The 16,140-nt window shown below is 43.5% G+C and overlaps 1 protein-coding gene across 1 annotated transcript; it reads left to right on the plus strand.

The window, feature by feature from the left end:
* Positions 1-5,537: 5,537 nt before the first annotated feature.
* LOC115186308 (transmembrane protein 196-like) lies at positions 5,538-10,011 on the plus strand. The gene is made up of 4 exons (XM_029745988.1): positions 5,538-6,583; positions 6,668-6,724; positions 8,165-8,419; positions 9,019-10,011. The coding sequence occupies exons 1-4, from the start codon at positions 6,419-6,421 to the stop codon at positions 9,103-9,105; spliced, it is 564 nt and encodes a 187-aa protein (XP_029601848.1). The 5' UTR covers positions 5,538-6,418; the 3' UTR covers positions 9,106-10,011.
* Positions 10,012-16,140: the final 6,129 nt, after the last annotated feature.

The following is a 16,140-nucleotide window of genomic DNA, read 5'->3' on the forward strand; positions in this document are numbered from 1 at the left end:
TGGTGTCTTAGGTCTCTCTTTATGAAGTGTTGTGGTGTCTTAGGTCTGTCTTTATGTAGTGTTGTGGTGTCTTAGGTCTCTCTTTATGTAGTGTTGTGATGTCTTAGGTCTCTCTTTATGAAGTGTTGTGGTGTCTTAGGTCTCTCTTTATGTGGTGTCTTAGGTATCTCTTTATGTAGTGTTGTGGTGTCTTTGGTCTGTCTTTATGTAGTGTTGTGGTGTCTTAGGTCTCTCTTTATGTGGTGTCTTATGTCTGTCTTTATGTAGTGTTGCTGTCTTAGGTCTGTCTTTATGTAGTGTTGTGGTGTCTTAGGTCTGTCTTTATGTGGTGTTGTGGTGTCTTAGGTCTCTCTTTATGAAGTGTTGTGGTGTCTTAGGTCTCTCTTTATGAAGTGTTGTGGTGTCTTAGGTCTCTCTTTATGAAGTGTTGTGGTGTCTTAGGTCTCTCTTTATGAAGTGTTGTGGTGTTTTAGGTCTCTCTTTATGTAGTGTTGTGGTGTCTTAGGTCTCTCTTTATGTGGTGTCTTAGGTCTCTCTTTATGTAGTGTTGCTGTCTTAGGTCTGTCTTTATGAAGTGTTGTGGTGTCTTAGGTCTCTCTTTATGAAGTGTTGTGGTGTCTTAGGTCTCTCTTTATGTAGTGTTGTGTTGTCTTAGGTCTGTCTTTATGTAGTGTTGTGGTGTCTTAGGTCTGTCTTTATGTAGTGTTGTGGTGTCTTAGGTCTGTCTTTATGTAGTGTTGTGGTATCTTAGGTCTCTCTTTATGTAGTGTTGTGGTGGCTTAGGTCTGTCTTTATGTAGTGTTGTGGTGTCTTAGGTCTGTCTTTATGTAGTGTTGTGATGTCTTAGGTCTCTCTTTATGAAGTGTTGTGGTGTCTCTTGTTGTGATGTGTGTTTTTTAATACAGTTTTATTTTTTATTCCAGCGCCCATCCCAGTAGAAAGCCTTTTGTCTCAGGGTAGACCGGCATTGTAAATCAGAATTTGTCCCTAACAGACTTGCATAGTTAAATAAAAGTGAATTAAAAAAAATAAAACCAATCCCAGCCTTCAGATCAATTAGTTGGCCATTCAATGTGACGTAACCCAAGACAAAGACGTCCTGTTTTCCGGGTGAGGTTAAAGCACGGGTGAGCAGGCAGTAACACAAGGAGGACACCAAATCCAGTTCAGTTATCTGGCTCGTGTCCGACTGTTTCCTAGGAGAAGACAGGAGGAACATAGAGGAGACATTTAGTGTTTATTCCTCACTATTAACATTAAAACATTTGAATAATAGGCAGAGCTAGAACCACAGTATAAAAGCGTGTGGTTGAACATAGATACTAATCTACCGTCCTGAGCTTCCAAAGTCATGACAGTTCTCTGATGTGACAGGCTAGAGAGACTACTGTCAGTCTGGATTTCCACCACAGGCCAGGATGTCTGCCTATTTAGTCATTGACATGTCCACACTTCCTGGGACAATTCCTCTGATTCACTTCCTTGTTTCAATAAAGAAACAGGTTGCTCAATGTAAAAAAACAACAACAGATTAATCAGTTTAAATAGTCAGTTTCCTTTTCAATCAGTTTCCTTCAATCACCAGTCACCACCATAGATCTGCTTAATAGGAAACACTTTCACCATGTCCCATTTGAACGTGTGCAAATGATAGCCACGTCTACACTGTAATCTTCTGTTATTCAGGAAGTTCAAACAGAATTGATTGACTCAACCCTGCATCTAACGGTCTGGGCCTTTAGAATTACACCATGTAGGTTATTGTTGTACAGTAATAGTTACTTTGTGGTTTCCCTTCACTAGACATGTTGAGCCAGGCAGGTAGTGTTGCTTGTACCTGGTGAGCTGTTCTCTAAGATGGCGCTGGCTCTGACACTCCACATTACTGGGAGCAGTGTGATGATGGAGGTAATGGCTGTAAAATGCACTCACCTCCTCTCTGGGACAGCACAGATCGTCACGAGTGAGATGTCAACATGCCTGCCTATCACTCTCTTAGTATCATATAGGAAGAGACAGTGATATATTGTCTATTTCTTTAGGTCTGAGCTTACATGATCAAATATAGTTTCAATGGCAGGGTTTTCTTTAGTTAAAGTAAACAGGAAGGAAGAGAAGTACCTGACGGAGGTACGCAGCTTCTCTTTGTGAACATGAAACAACAACACACCTGACATGTTTCGTAATCGGAGGTGTCAGGTTACAGCGTATGAACCTGTTCTACATTTAAATGTCATGTCTCAAGCTCAAGAAATGTGTGAAACATGCCTCATGTATAGTCACTTTCTGTTTTTAACCGTGCTCATCTGTAACGCAACTTCCTGCACGTGTTGCAGTGAGAGTAGGTTAGAGTTAATAGTCGATTACAGAGTTAATTAAAATATTGTAATGTACCGAGTCAACCCCTAAATCTGAGACAGATGGTCGGTGCCCGTTGAATAAGACACACAGCTAATCCCCATGACCCTGTTTTGATGTTGGCATTACTGTAAATCACCGTCATTCTACTCATTGACGTCACATGATCAACCACATCAGACAGTGTCTCTTCTGCTCGGCCTATTAAAGATGACGGCCATTTCCAAACACACAGGATGTGTCCCAAATGGAACCCTATTCCCTGTATAGTGCACTACTTCTGACCAGGGCCAATAGTAGGGCACTATGTATTGAATAGGGTGCCGTTTAGGATTTAGGAGGGGCCCACTGTATTAATAGTACAACTGTAGCTTGTCTTTTTGAATACTGTTTCTTTTTCAGGAACAAGATAACATGACTAAAGGATGCATCCTCTTCCACATACAACAACATACGACACTCATACATAATACAACAATGTACAACACTCATGCATAATACAACAATGTACAACACTCATGCATAATACAACAATGTACAACACTCATACATAATACAACAATGTACAACACTCATACATAATACAACAATGTACAACACTCATACATAATACAACAATGTACAACACTCATACATAATACAACAATGTACAACACTCATACATAATACAACAATGTACAACACTCATACATAATGCAACAATGTACAACACTCATACATAATACAACAATGTACAACACTCATACATAATACAACAATGTACAACACTCATGCATAATACAACAATGTACAACACTCATACATAATACAACAATGTACAACACTCATACATAATACAACAATGTACAACACTCATGCATAATACAACAATGTACAACACTCATGCATAATACAACACTGTACAACACTCATACATAATACAACAACGTACAACACTCATACATAATACAACAATGTACAACACTCATACATAATACAACAACGTACAACACTCATACATAATACAACAACGTACAACACTCATACATAATACAACAACGTACAACACTCATACATAATACAACAACGTACAACACTCATACATAATACAACAACGTACAACACTCATACATAATACAACAACGTACAACACTCATACATAATACAACAACGTACAACACTCATACATAATACAATAACGTACAACACTCATACATAATACAACAACGTACAACAACACACAACATAAACTATAGCTTGTCGAGCGTAAAAAGTCATGCGTGCTTGACAACTTCTTTCTCCTGGTGTCTTCCTTGCACCGGCAGTAGAGCAAGAACAGAACAACACACACAGAAACACACAAAACAGGTTGTCTGAGACTGTCAGCACCAAAAACATGGACTGTCTGTCTGTGTGAACTGAACACAAACACTATCTGGAATGTACCTGTTGCCTGCCTGCTTATTGTTAACAAGCCAAGGGAGGATTCAGCGGAGAGACTTCACCCATAGCAGCGAAACCAGAGGAGCAAAACCCCAAAATGCCCCCAGGCAAAACCAACCTCAACAAAGAATGGACCAGCACTCTGCCTTTTCAGACTCAGTGAGGCAGTGCATTTTGTGATTAATGAGATATGAGTACTTTTGTTGAGGGAGCCTTTTATACTGTAGCCTTCCCATTCACTGTCACACTCTGTCCCAAATGGCACCCTCTTCCATTTATAGTGCCCTATGGGTCATTGTCAAAAGAAGTGTTCAATTTGGAATGCACACACTGAACATGGAGTGTTATCTCATTCAGAGAGTAGTGTTATCTCATTCAGAGAGTAGTGTTATCCCATTCAGAGAGTAGTGTGATCCCATTCAGAGAGTAGTGTGATCCCATTCAGAGAGTAGTGTTATCCCATTCAGAGAGTAGTGTTATCCCGTTCAGAGAGTAGTGTTATCCCGTTCAGAGAGTAGTGTTATCCCGTTCAGAGAGTAGTGTTATCCCGTTCAGAGAGTAGTGTTATCCCGTTCAGAGAGTAGTGTTATCCCATTCAGAGAGTAGTGTGATCCCGTTCAGAGAGTAGTGTTATCCCGTTCAGAGAGTAGTGTTATCCCGTTCAGAGAGTAGTGTTATCTCGTTCAGAGAGTAGTGTTATCTCGTTCAGAGAGTAGTGTTATCCCGTTCAGAGAGTAGTGTTATCCCGTTCAGAGAGTAGTGTTATCCCGTTCAGAGAGTAGTGTTATCTCGTTCAGAGAGTAGTGTTATCCCGTTCAGAGAGTAGTGTTATCCCGTTCAGAGAGTAGTGTTATCCCGTTCAGAGAGTAGTGTTATCCCGTTCAGAGAGTAGTGTTATCCCGTTCAGAGAGTAGTGTTATCTCGTTCAGAGAGTAGTGTTATCTCGTTCAGAGAGTAGTGTTATCTCGTTCAGAGAGTAGTGTTATCCCGTTCAGAGAGTAGTGTTATCCCGTTCAGAGAGTAGTGTTATCCCGTTCAGAGAGTAGTGTTATCCCGTCAGAGAGTAGTGTTATCTCGTTCAGAGAGTAGTGTTATCCGTTCAGTTCAGAGAGTAGTGTTATCCCGTTCAGAGAGTAGTGTTATCTCGTTCAGAGAGTAGTGTTATCTCGTTCAGAGAGTAGTGTTATCTCGTTCAGAGAGTAGTGTTATCCCGTTCAGAGAGTAGTGTTATCTCGTTCAGAGAGTAGTGTTATCTCGTTCAGAGAGTAGTGTTATCCCGTTCAGAGAGTAGTGTTATCTCGTTCAGAGAGTAGGTTTGTAGGGTTTAGCAGTGTGAACATTAATGTCTGCCTCTATAGAGGGAAGTGTTCATGTTGTATTGTTGCAGGTGCTAAAAATAGCAAGCCTCTTACTATGTCAGACTGAGTTGTTCTCCAGGGCTTGGAGTAAAGGATCAGGTAGGAAGGGTTTGTGAATTATTATGCAACATTTAAGGATTGGTTTCCTGGACACAGATTATGCTTATTCTTGGATTCAAATGTTTTAGTCCAGGTCCAGGCTTAATCTGTGTCTGGGAAACCAGCCCTACAACATGTTGCTGGGTCTTATACTACACAGGAAGTAATCCTACACATATTTCATAATGCCATAAAAAAAAATTAACACTACAGTTTAAATATAATTAAGAAATAAGGCCTGAGGGGGTGTGGTATATGGCCACACCACAGCTAAGGGCTGTTCTTAACATGATGCAACGCAGAGTGCCTGTATACAGCCCTTAGCCGTGGTATATTGGCCATATACCACAAACCCCCAAGGTGCCTTATTGCTACCAATGTAATTAGAACAGGTCAAATACATGTTTGTGATACCCATGGTATATGGTCTGATTTACCACGGCTTTCAGCCAATCAGCATTCAGGGCTCGAACCACCCAGTTTATAATATGTAATAATGTGCACAAAATAAATTCAAAAATTGATTCATTCAGCAATATACTGTAACATTGGGCCATACAAGCTATGCAATTGACAATATCAAGTATTGTGCATTAGCCTATGCATTATGCATTGATTGGGTGTTTCATTTAATATTACTATTTTTATCTCCTTAGGGGCAATTCATGGGATTCGTTAGTTATATCATCTTACTAGCTAGTTACCTTAAATCACCCTCATGTATATAAACTGCACACATGAGCGCTAAAGACGTCAAGGAAGTCACGTGAGTCGCGAGCACTACAGCTGTGGGCAAGAAAAGTTTTGAGAGGTTGGCAACTGGCGAGAATGACACGTGACTGTCTTACAGTAGATCAAACACGCATACTAGCAGTCCAAATGGCTGTCCGGTGCAAATCGTGATAAATCCATGTAGACTATGACAAGATATGATTTAGAATACCGTATAAAGTCTAACAGTGGAGTATTTTTCAGAGGGAACATGTAAGTAGCCCTTACATGGTGGATCACTTGGTGGATACTGGATAGAAACATTCCCTCGCGCAAAAGTCCACCTGCGTAATTTTGATTTATGGATTAATGCTTTTAGCGCAAAAACCAATACTCGCTGCTTTTTGGCTGGTTCGAGGGGGTGACCACCACCACCACCTCTTGAATGACCCGCTGTGAAGGAATGAGTGATGCCGGACAGAGGATGTAACATCTGGAGTCTGGTGGTACTGTCGGTGTTGGAGATGGGGCTCGGTGCGTCCAGCATCGCGCTCGGGGTGTTCGGCATCATCCGAGTCCGGTCGGTTCACAAGCTGCAGCTGGGGGATGCCTCTCCTATATGGAGCGGAATTTGTGTAAGTCAAATAATTCGCTTTTGCAGTATTATTACCTCTATGGTTAATAGGAATGGGAGGGTATAACTTTTTATTTCCCCCCAGTTTCTCATCTGTGGACTATGTGGGATGGTGTGTGCAAAGAAGAGGTCAGGATTGATTGTAAGTTGATTTTATTATGATGTATTTAACGTGGGTACACTTTTAGAAAAACAAGTGCTATCTAGAACCTAAAAGGGTTATTTGGCTGTCCGCATAGGAGAACCATTTGACCGTTTGAAGAACCCTTTTTGGTTTCAGGTACAACCCCTTTGGTTCCAGGTATAACCCTTTCCACAGAGAGTTCTACCTGGAACCCAACATGTTTCTCCTATGAGGACAGCCACAGAACCATTTTTGGAACCTTTTTTTCGAAGTGCTTTTTTTCTAAGAATGTACAGTGCATGCAGTGCATTGTTGGTGTTAGAGCTTGCAAGAAAGTCATTTCATTGTACTTATGCTTGTGACTTTAAGACCCGCAACTTGAAACACACCTAGGGCCAGTGGTGTAAAATACTTAGGTAAAAATACTTGAAGGTACTACTAAAGTAGTTTTTTGGGGTATCTGTATACTTTACTATTTATATTTTTGACTACATTTACTTCACTACATTCCTAAAGAAAATGTCATTTTTACTTCTATTCATTTTCCCTAACACCCAAAGTACTTTTTACATTTTGAATGCTTAGCAGGATAGAAACATTTTCAAATTCATGCACTTATCAAGAGAACATCCCTGGTCATCCCCAGTGCCTCTGATCAGTTAGACTCACTAAACACACATACTGCGTTTGTAATGTCTGAGTGTTGGAGTGTGCCCCTGACTTTCTGTAAATAAAAGAAAAACAAGAAAATTGTGCGGTCTGGCTTGCCTAATATAAGGAATTTGAAATGATTTATACTTTTACTTTTGATACTTAAGTATATTTAAAACCAAATACTTTTAGACTTTTACTCAAGTAGTATTTTACTGGGTGACTTTCACTTTTACTTGAGTCATTTTCTAATAAGGTATCTTTACTTTTACTCAAGTTTGACATTTGGGTACTTTTTCCACCACTGCCTAGGGCCAGCTCCAGGCATAAGTAACATAAGCGGTCACTTAGGGCCCCAGGCCGCTAGAGAACTCAGTCAGGATCTCAACTTACTGTTCACAGTTAACGTTACAATAGTAGAATACACAAGGTGCAAGTTCACCATTTGGTTGTGCATCAGCAGTTTTGCTCTTGTTTTGTCAGTCACTGACAGTCACTCAATTAGTCACGTCAGCGAAACATTTTTAGATTGGTAAATTAGTCTAGCCAGCCATCTAAACTTGTAGTAATAATGCCTGCATACCAACCAGGCATGCAGGGCACGTGCCCAGTGGCCCTGACCTGCAGGGGGGCCCCCATTGTTTTGTTAGTCACTCTCACTCAGATATCATTTACATGGCATAAGTCATGGCAAAATGTGTAGAACTGTAGGAAATTAACTTTAAAACTGCAAAACTGTCTCTCTACCCCATGGCAAAAAGTGTAGAATTGCAAAAAAATGTGCTTTAAAACTGTCTCTCTCTTCAGATGATCCTATTTTCAGCCTGCTGTATCTGTGGGTTGATCAGTGGGATCCTAAACTTCCAGTTTGTGCGTGTGGTGGCAAAGCGTCCTGATGCCTTGCCGTCCCTCTACCTGGCCATCATGGTGATGGCCTGCCTGGGCATCGGAGTGTCCATCCTGTTTACCTGGCTCACCTGTCGTCTGGCCAGCAGCGAACAGCAGAGGATGTACCTGGAGAGAGAGCTGTCCCTGCACCACTCCCATGAGATGAATGAAAAGGTGAGCTCAGATAAAACATGAACGGAAAAGTCAATAATAATCTAGAATTGGACAGAGTGAATGGTCTGTCATTTCTGTCACTATGTATTTCTAAAGCAGTGGTTGCCTACTCCGGTCCTCCAGTACCCACAACACTACACATTATTATTGTAGCCCGACAAGCACACCTCATTCAACTTGTCTACTAACTATCAGGCCCTCAATGAGTTGAATGGGGCATGTTTGTCCGGGGCTACAACAAACATGTGTCCTGATGTTGGTACTGGAGGACTGGAGTTGGGAACCACTGTTCTGAAGAGGGATATGAACGCACCACAGGAGGTTGGTGGAACCTTACTTGGGGAGGACGGGCTCATGGTAATGACTGGAGCAGAATGAGTGGAATGTTATCAAATGCATCAAACTCATGTTTTCCATGTGCTTGATGCCATTCCATCTACTCCGTTCCAGACATTATTATGAGCCGTCCTCCTCTCAGCAGCCTCCACTGAAGTGAACCTATTTTTATTCGCTCTGCATAAGAGTGTCTGCGAACTATAATGATGAAAAGTCCTAATTGAGAAGCTCATATAACCCTGCTGTACTACTGTTTATTCCAGGAGTTGGCTGAGAGATCTGAGAGAGCAGCCAGCATTCCCCAGATCTCCTTCAATGGAAAGTCCTCACCTCCATTGTCATTAGGCTGAAGCCCAGCTGTGTTACTGTATTCAAAGCAACATGGAGACAATGTTGGTTCCATACAACACCAACGGTTGCAGGGCACGTGATCTCTTGCAATTAACTGATACACAAAGGAATCAACTGAAGTTACGGCAACACTATGAGAAGGCGCTGTGAGATTTGACAAACGGCTTACCAGTGACGATGTAGGCTGAATGATGCACCTGGATAGTCCCCAGACATGGCTTTGGGGGACATGGAAACAGCAGATAGAGGGGACAAAGCTATGGCACATCCAAAGGCTCAAAAAGAACAACTAAACCACTTGAGATTGTCAGTGTTGAGACGGTGAAAGACATAACTGCTTCAGGGTTTGACTGGTCATAGAGATCATGTCATACAGTGGAAGTGGTTTCCAGTACTATTATTTATTTTAATGATTATTTATTATTTAAATATATGTTTGTTTATTCATAAGCATGCAAATATAATAACATCCCATCTGTGATAGGTTTTTACAATTTAGAGCATTATAATGAATTAAAGGTTTAATGATGGTGATGGATGATGACTACGATGGATGATGATGATGATGATGACTACAGTGGATGATGATGTTGATGGTGATGATGTTGATGGCTTTATTGTATCCATTAGGAAATTCATTCTATATGAATTAGTATATTTGGCAGCAGACCACCACCAGTAGGAGGCAGTAGTGATAGTTATATTCCCCACTAGAGGGAGCACTCCATCTTTTTAACTTATATTCTTACCAAACGGCACCCTATTACCTACATAGTGCACTACTTTTGACCAGAGCCCTGTGGTCAATAGTAGTGCACTATATAGGGAATTGGGACTCAGATGTTGAATCTTGTAGTAGAACATTTGAACAGCATAATAAATATGGAAGGTTATGGATAAATGAGCAGAGTGTTGCAGACAGATTGAAATTGCAGTCCTACTTCCTGTGTATCCCTGAGCAAAGCCCTTAACCTGAAAATATCCAGTCCTATTTATGGAAATGTTGTCCAGAGAAGATAAGCACAGCATGGAAGGACAAGGAAAAACATTCCATGAATTTACATTTATGTATTCTCTTACCGACTCCCTCATCCCTTGCAAAGTAAGAATACAGATTATGGGTTACATCCCAAATGGCACGCTATTCCCTACACAGTGCATTACTTTTGACCAGGGCCCATAGGGAGGGTGCCATTTGGAACACAGAGAGACTATATCCCAGGGAGCTGTGAGAACCACCAGAACTTCCTGTAAAGTGAAACCTGGTCCTTCCATGGCCACCCCTCCTCTCATAGGGACATTGGACAGGGTGAGACCTCCCAAACAAAGCTCCCCTCAAGGTCCTCACCCAGTTATTTGTACCATAAATCTGTTGCCACGGTGAACTACGTGGGGGTGTGGGAGACTGACTGCTAGGTTTTTACTCTTTCCCCTTTTTGGTGAAAAACCAAAATGCTGTTTCACCTGGCTCTAGTCCTGACTGGCTGACTGACCAACTGACTGACTGGCTGACTGACTGACTGTTTCACCTGGCTCTAGTCCTGACTGGCTGACTGACCAACTGACTGACTGGCTGACTGACTGACTGTTTCACCTGGCTCTAGTCCTGACTGGCTGACTGACCAACTGACTGACTGGCTGACTGACTGACTGTTTCACCTGGCTCTAGTCCTGACTGGCTGACTGACCAACTGACTGACTGTTTCACCTGGCTCTAGTCCTGACTGGCTGACTGACCAACTGACTGACTGTTTCACCTGGCTCTAGTCCTGACTGGCTGACTGACCAACTGACTGACTGTTTCACCTGGCTCTAGTTCTGACTGGCTGACTGACCGACTGACTGACTGTTTCACCTGGCTCTAGTCCTGACTGGCTGACTGACCGACTGACTGACTGGCTGACTGACTGACTGTTTCACCTGGCTCTAGTCCTGACTGACTGACTGACCAACTGACTGACTGTTTCACCTGGCTCTAGTCCTGACTGGCTGACTGACCAACTGACTGACTGTTTCACCTGGCTCTAGTTCTGACTGGCTGACTGACTGACTGTTTCACCTGGCTCTAGTCCTGACTGACTGACTGTTTCACCTGGCTCTAGTCCCAGCCAGATAACTGACTGACTGTTTCACCTGGCTCTAGTCAAAAGCCAGATAACTAACTGACTGTTTCACCTGGCTCTAGGGCTGACTGTTTCGCCTGGCTCTAGTCCTGACCAGCTAACTGACTGGCTGATTGGTTGACTGGCTGACTGACGACTGACTAGCTGGCTGACTGGCTGACTAACTGACTGGCTGACTGACTAACTTACTGACTGGCTGACTGACTAAATAACTGACTGACTGACTAACCTGGCTGACCGACTGGCTGGCTAACTAACTGACTGGCTGGCTGACTGGCTAACTGACTGACAGACTAACTGACTGGCTGACTGGCTGACTGTTTGACCTGGCTCTAGTTCTGACTGGCTGACTGACTGACTGTTTCACCTGGCTCTAGTCCTGACTGGCTGACTGTTTCACCTGGCTCTACTCCCAGCCAGCCAGCTAACTGACTGACTGGTTGACTGGCTAACTAACTGACTGACTGGCTGACTGTTTCACCTGGCTCTACTCCCAGCCAGCTAACCGACTGACTGACCGACTGGCTGGCTGACTAACTGACCGGCTGACTGACTGGCTGAGTGACTGGCTGACTAATTGACTAACAGACTGGCTGCCTGACTGGCTGCCTGACTGGCTGCCTGACTGGCTGACTAACTGTCTGACTGACTGACTAACTGACTGGCTGACTGCCAATAATAACTTCTTCTATTATTCATTGGTATTTGTTTTTCCTTCATGAGAGACTTTAGGGGAAGAGCTCAGACCGACATATGCCATCTTTGATGTTTTCAGGGAATGATGAGTGAGTACTACAGTGATGGATCAGTGGATGTGTTCCAATGACACCCTATTCCCTTTATAGTGCTCTACTTGTGACCAGGGCCCATAGGGCATATATAGGGAGCCATTTGAGATGCACACGATGTTGCCCCGGTGGAGAGGTCCATACTGTACTGTCTGTCTGTCTGCCTATGTGTCTGTCTGTTTCTGTCTGTCTGTGTGTCTGTCTGTTTCTGTCTGTCTGTCTGTCTGCCTATCTGTCTGTCTGTTTCTGTCTGTTTCTGTCTGTCTGCCTATGTGTCTGTCTGTCTGCCTGTGTGTCTGTCTGTTTCTGTCTGTCTGTCTGTTTCTGTCTGTCTGCCTATGTGTCTGTCTGTCTGCCTGTGTGTCTGTCTGTTTCTGTCTGTCTGCCTATGTGTCTGTCTGTTTCTGCCTGTCTGTCTGTCTGTCTGCCTATGTGTCTGTCTGTTTCTGTCTGTCTGCCTGTGTGTCTGTTTCTGTCTGTCTGTCTGCCTGTTTCTGTTTGTCTGCCTCTGTGTCTGTCTGTCTGCCTGTGTCTGTCTGACTCTGTCTATCTGTCTGTCTGACTATGTTTCTGTGTGTATGCCTGCCTGCCTGCCTGCCTGCCTGCCTGCCTGCCTCAGAAGGGAGTGTCTGATGATATATGACTGAAGGTTAATCCTGGAGCCACAGAAAGAGCCAGCCCCCACAATATTTGGGAGGTGATTTGTACACAGAGCAGACTGAGATAGAGTCCCAAATGGCACCCTATTCCCTACATAGTGCATGGTGCCCTATGGGTCCTGGTCAAAAGTAGTGCACTAAAAAGGGAATAGGGTGTCATTTGGGATGCATCCTGAGTGTGTGTGTGTGTGTGAGTGTTGTTCTTTCTGCACTGAATATCAATGTAGATTTTTTTTAGGTGAACAACAGACATCCCACAGGTTCAGCCACAAGTGTTCTGTGATCATACAGGTCTCATTTTACACTCCGTGCTTGACTTGGACTGAAATACGGGCCGCTACTCATTTTGGGTGCTGGTAGCGTTTATATTTAGGTGCAATACTTCTGAGGTAATATTCAACAGGAGGAAGAGGAACACAAGCAGAATAACATTAGAGGTGCCTGTACTCAGTTCCAGTGAGTTTCTGCCATAATCAAGTACTGTTTACACCTGATATTTACTTCTATCATCACTTATATACTGTACTGGACGTATATGTGGTATCATGTTGATTACATAACTCATGTTTTTTTGTCCTTTGGTTAATATTGTACTATCGACTGTAGTATTCTTTCAGTCGTGTGTGAGCGAACAGAAGATTTTGGACTGGGAATTAGACTGCAGTACACTGTCAATCCAAGGGGTGGCACTATCCTATTGTGAGTAAAACTATTTCCATCCAACATCCCCATACATCACAAGCTGCCCTTAATATACACAGCTGACCTGTGCTGTTTCCATTGTATACCACAGGGATTGATTGAGAAAGAGTCTATCCCATCATGACTTGTAGTCCAAGAAAAGGGCAGGGATTATTCATAAAGTAAAGGGCATGTACAGTACCAGTAAAACGTTTGGACACACCTACTCATTCCAGTGTCTTACCTTTATTTTTACAGAATCCTGTATTAACCAAGAAAGGGTTAAACAAATCAAAAATATATTTTAAATTTGAGAATCTTCACCCTTTGCCTTAATGAGAGCTTTGCACACGCTCTTGGCATTCTCTCAACCAGCTTCATGGAATTCATTTAAAATAACAGGTGTGCCTTGTTAAAAGTTAATTTGTGGAATTTCTTTCCTTAATGTGTTTGAGCCAATCAGTTGTGTTGTGACAAGGTAGGGGGGTATACAGAAGATAGCTCTATTTGGTAAAAGACCAAGTTCATATTATGGCAAGAACAGCTCAAATTAGCAAAGAGAAATGACAGTCCATCATTAAATCAAATCAAATCAAAGTGTATTTGTCACGTGCGCCGAATACAACAGGTGTAGACCTTACAGTGAAATGCTTACTTACAGGCTCTAACCAATAGTGCAAAAAAGGTATTTGGTGAACAATAGGTAGGTAAAGAAATAAAACAACAGTAAAAAGACAGGCTATATACAGTAACGAGGCTATGAAAGTAGCAAGGCTACATAAAGACACCGGTTTGTCAGGCTGATTGAGGTAGTATGTACATGTAGAAATGGTTAAAGTGACTATGCATATATGATGAACAGAGAGTAGCAGTAGCGTAAAAGAGGGATTGGCGGTGGTGGGTGGGACTCAATACAGATAGCCCGGTTAGCCAATGTGCAGGAGCACTGGTTGGTCGGCCCAATTGAGGTAGTATGTACATGAATGTATAGTTAAAGTGACTATGCATATATGATAAACAGAGAGTAGCAGCAGCGTAAAAAGAGGGGTTGGGGGGGCACACAGTGCATATATATCCGGGTAGCCATTTGATTACCTGTTCAGGAGTCTTATGGCTTGGGGGTAAAAACTGTTGAGAAGCCTTTTTATCGTAGACTTGGCACTCCGGTACCGCTTGCCATGCGGTAGTAGAGAGAACATTCTATGACTGGGGTGGCTGGGCTCTTTGACAATTTTTAGGGCCTTCCTCTGACACCGGCTGGTGTAGAGGTCCTGGATGGCAGGCAGCTTAGCCCCAGTGATGTACTGGGCCGTACGCACTACCCTCTGTAGTGCCTTGCGGTCAGAGGCCGAGCAATTGCCGTACCAGGCAGTGATGCAACCAGTCAGGATGCTCTTGATATTGCAGCTATAGAACCTTTTGAGGATCTCAGGACCCATGCCAAGTCTTTTTAGTTTCCTGAGGGAGAATAGGCTTTGTCGTGCCCTCTTCACGACTGTCTTGGTGTGTTTGGACCATTCTAGTTTGTTGTTGATGTGGACACCAAGGAACTTGAAGCTCTCAACCTGCTCCACTACAGCCCCGTCAATGAGAATGGGGGCGTGCTCGGTCCTCCTTTTCCTGTAGTCTACAATCATCTCTTTAGTCTTGGTTACGTTGAGGGATAGGCTGTTATTCTGGCACCACCCAGCCAGGTCTCTGACCTCCTCCCTATAGGCTGTCACGTCGTTGTCGGTGATCAGGCCTACCACTGTTGTGTCATCTGCAAACTTAATAATGGTGTTGGAGTTGTGCCTGGCCATGCAGTCGTGGGTAAACAGGGAGTACAGGAGGGGACTGAGCACGCACCCCTGGGGAGCTCCAGTGTTGAGGATCAGCGTGGCAGATGTGTTGCTACCTAGCCTCACCACCTGGGGACAGCCCGTCAGGAAGTCCAGGATCCAGTTGCAGAGGGAGGTGTTTAGTCCCAGGAACCTTAGCTTAGTGATGCGCTTTGAGGGTACTATGGTGTTGAACGCTGAGCTGTAGTCAATGAATAGCATTCTCACATAAGTGTTCCTTTTGTCCAGGTGGGAAAGGGCAGTGTGGAGTGCAATAGAGATTGCATCATCGGTGGATCTGTTTCGGAGGTATGCAAATTGGAGTGGGTCTAGGGTTTCTGGGATAATGGTGTTGATGTGGGCCATTACCAACCTTTCAAAGCACTTCATGGCTACAGACGTTAGTGCTACGGGTCTGTAGTCATTTAGGCAGGTTGCCTTTGTGTTCTTGGGCACAGGGACTATGGTGGTCTGCTTGAAACATGTTGGTATTACAGACTCAATCAGGGACATGTTGAAAATGTCAGTGAAGACACCTGCCAGTTGGTCAGCACATGCCCGGAGCACACGTCCTGGTAATCCGTCTGGCCCCGCAGCCTTGTGTATGTTGACCTGTTTAAAGGTCTTACTCACGTCGGCTACGGAGAGCGTGATCACACAGTCGTCTGGAACAGCTGATGTTCTCATGCATGCCTCAGTGTTGCTTTCCTCGAAGCGAGCATAGAAGTGATTTAGCTTGTCTGGTAGGCTCGTGTCACTGGGCAGCTCGTGGCTGTGTTTCCCTTTGTAGTCTGTAATAGTTTGCAAGCCCTGCCACATAAGATGAGTGTCGGAGCCGGTGTAGTATGATTCAACCTTAGCCCTGTATTGACACTTTGCCTGTTTGATGGTTTGTCGCATGGCATAGCAGGATTTCTTGTAAGCTTCCGGGTTAGAGTCACGCACCTTGAAAGCGGCAGCTCT

Source organism: Salmo trutta, chromosome 3 (assembly GCF_901001165.1).
Source record: "Salmo trutta chromosome 3, fSalTru1.1, whole genome shotgun sequence".
In the NCBI taxonomy this organism is placed as follows: Eukaryota; Metazoa; Chordata; class Actinopteri; order Salmoniformes; family Salmonidae; genus Salmo; species Salmo trutta.

What these genes read in the sequence shown, in the direction of transcription:
- LOC115186308 (XM_029745988.1), top strand. Translation starts at nt 6,419, where the DNA reads ATGCCGGACAGAGGATGTAACATCTGGAGTCTGGTGGTACTGTCGGTG. An exon ending in AGAAGAGGTCAGGATTGATT is followed by an intron (nt 6,725 to 8,164) that starts GTAAGTTGATTT and finishes CTCTCTCTTCAG; the next exon opens with ATGATCCTATTTTCAGCCTG. An exon ending in CCCATGAGATGAATGAAAAG is followed by an intron (nt 8,420 to 9,018) that starts GTGAGCTCAGAT and finishes TGTTTATTCCAG; the next exon opens with GAGTTGGCTGAGAGATCTGA.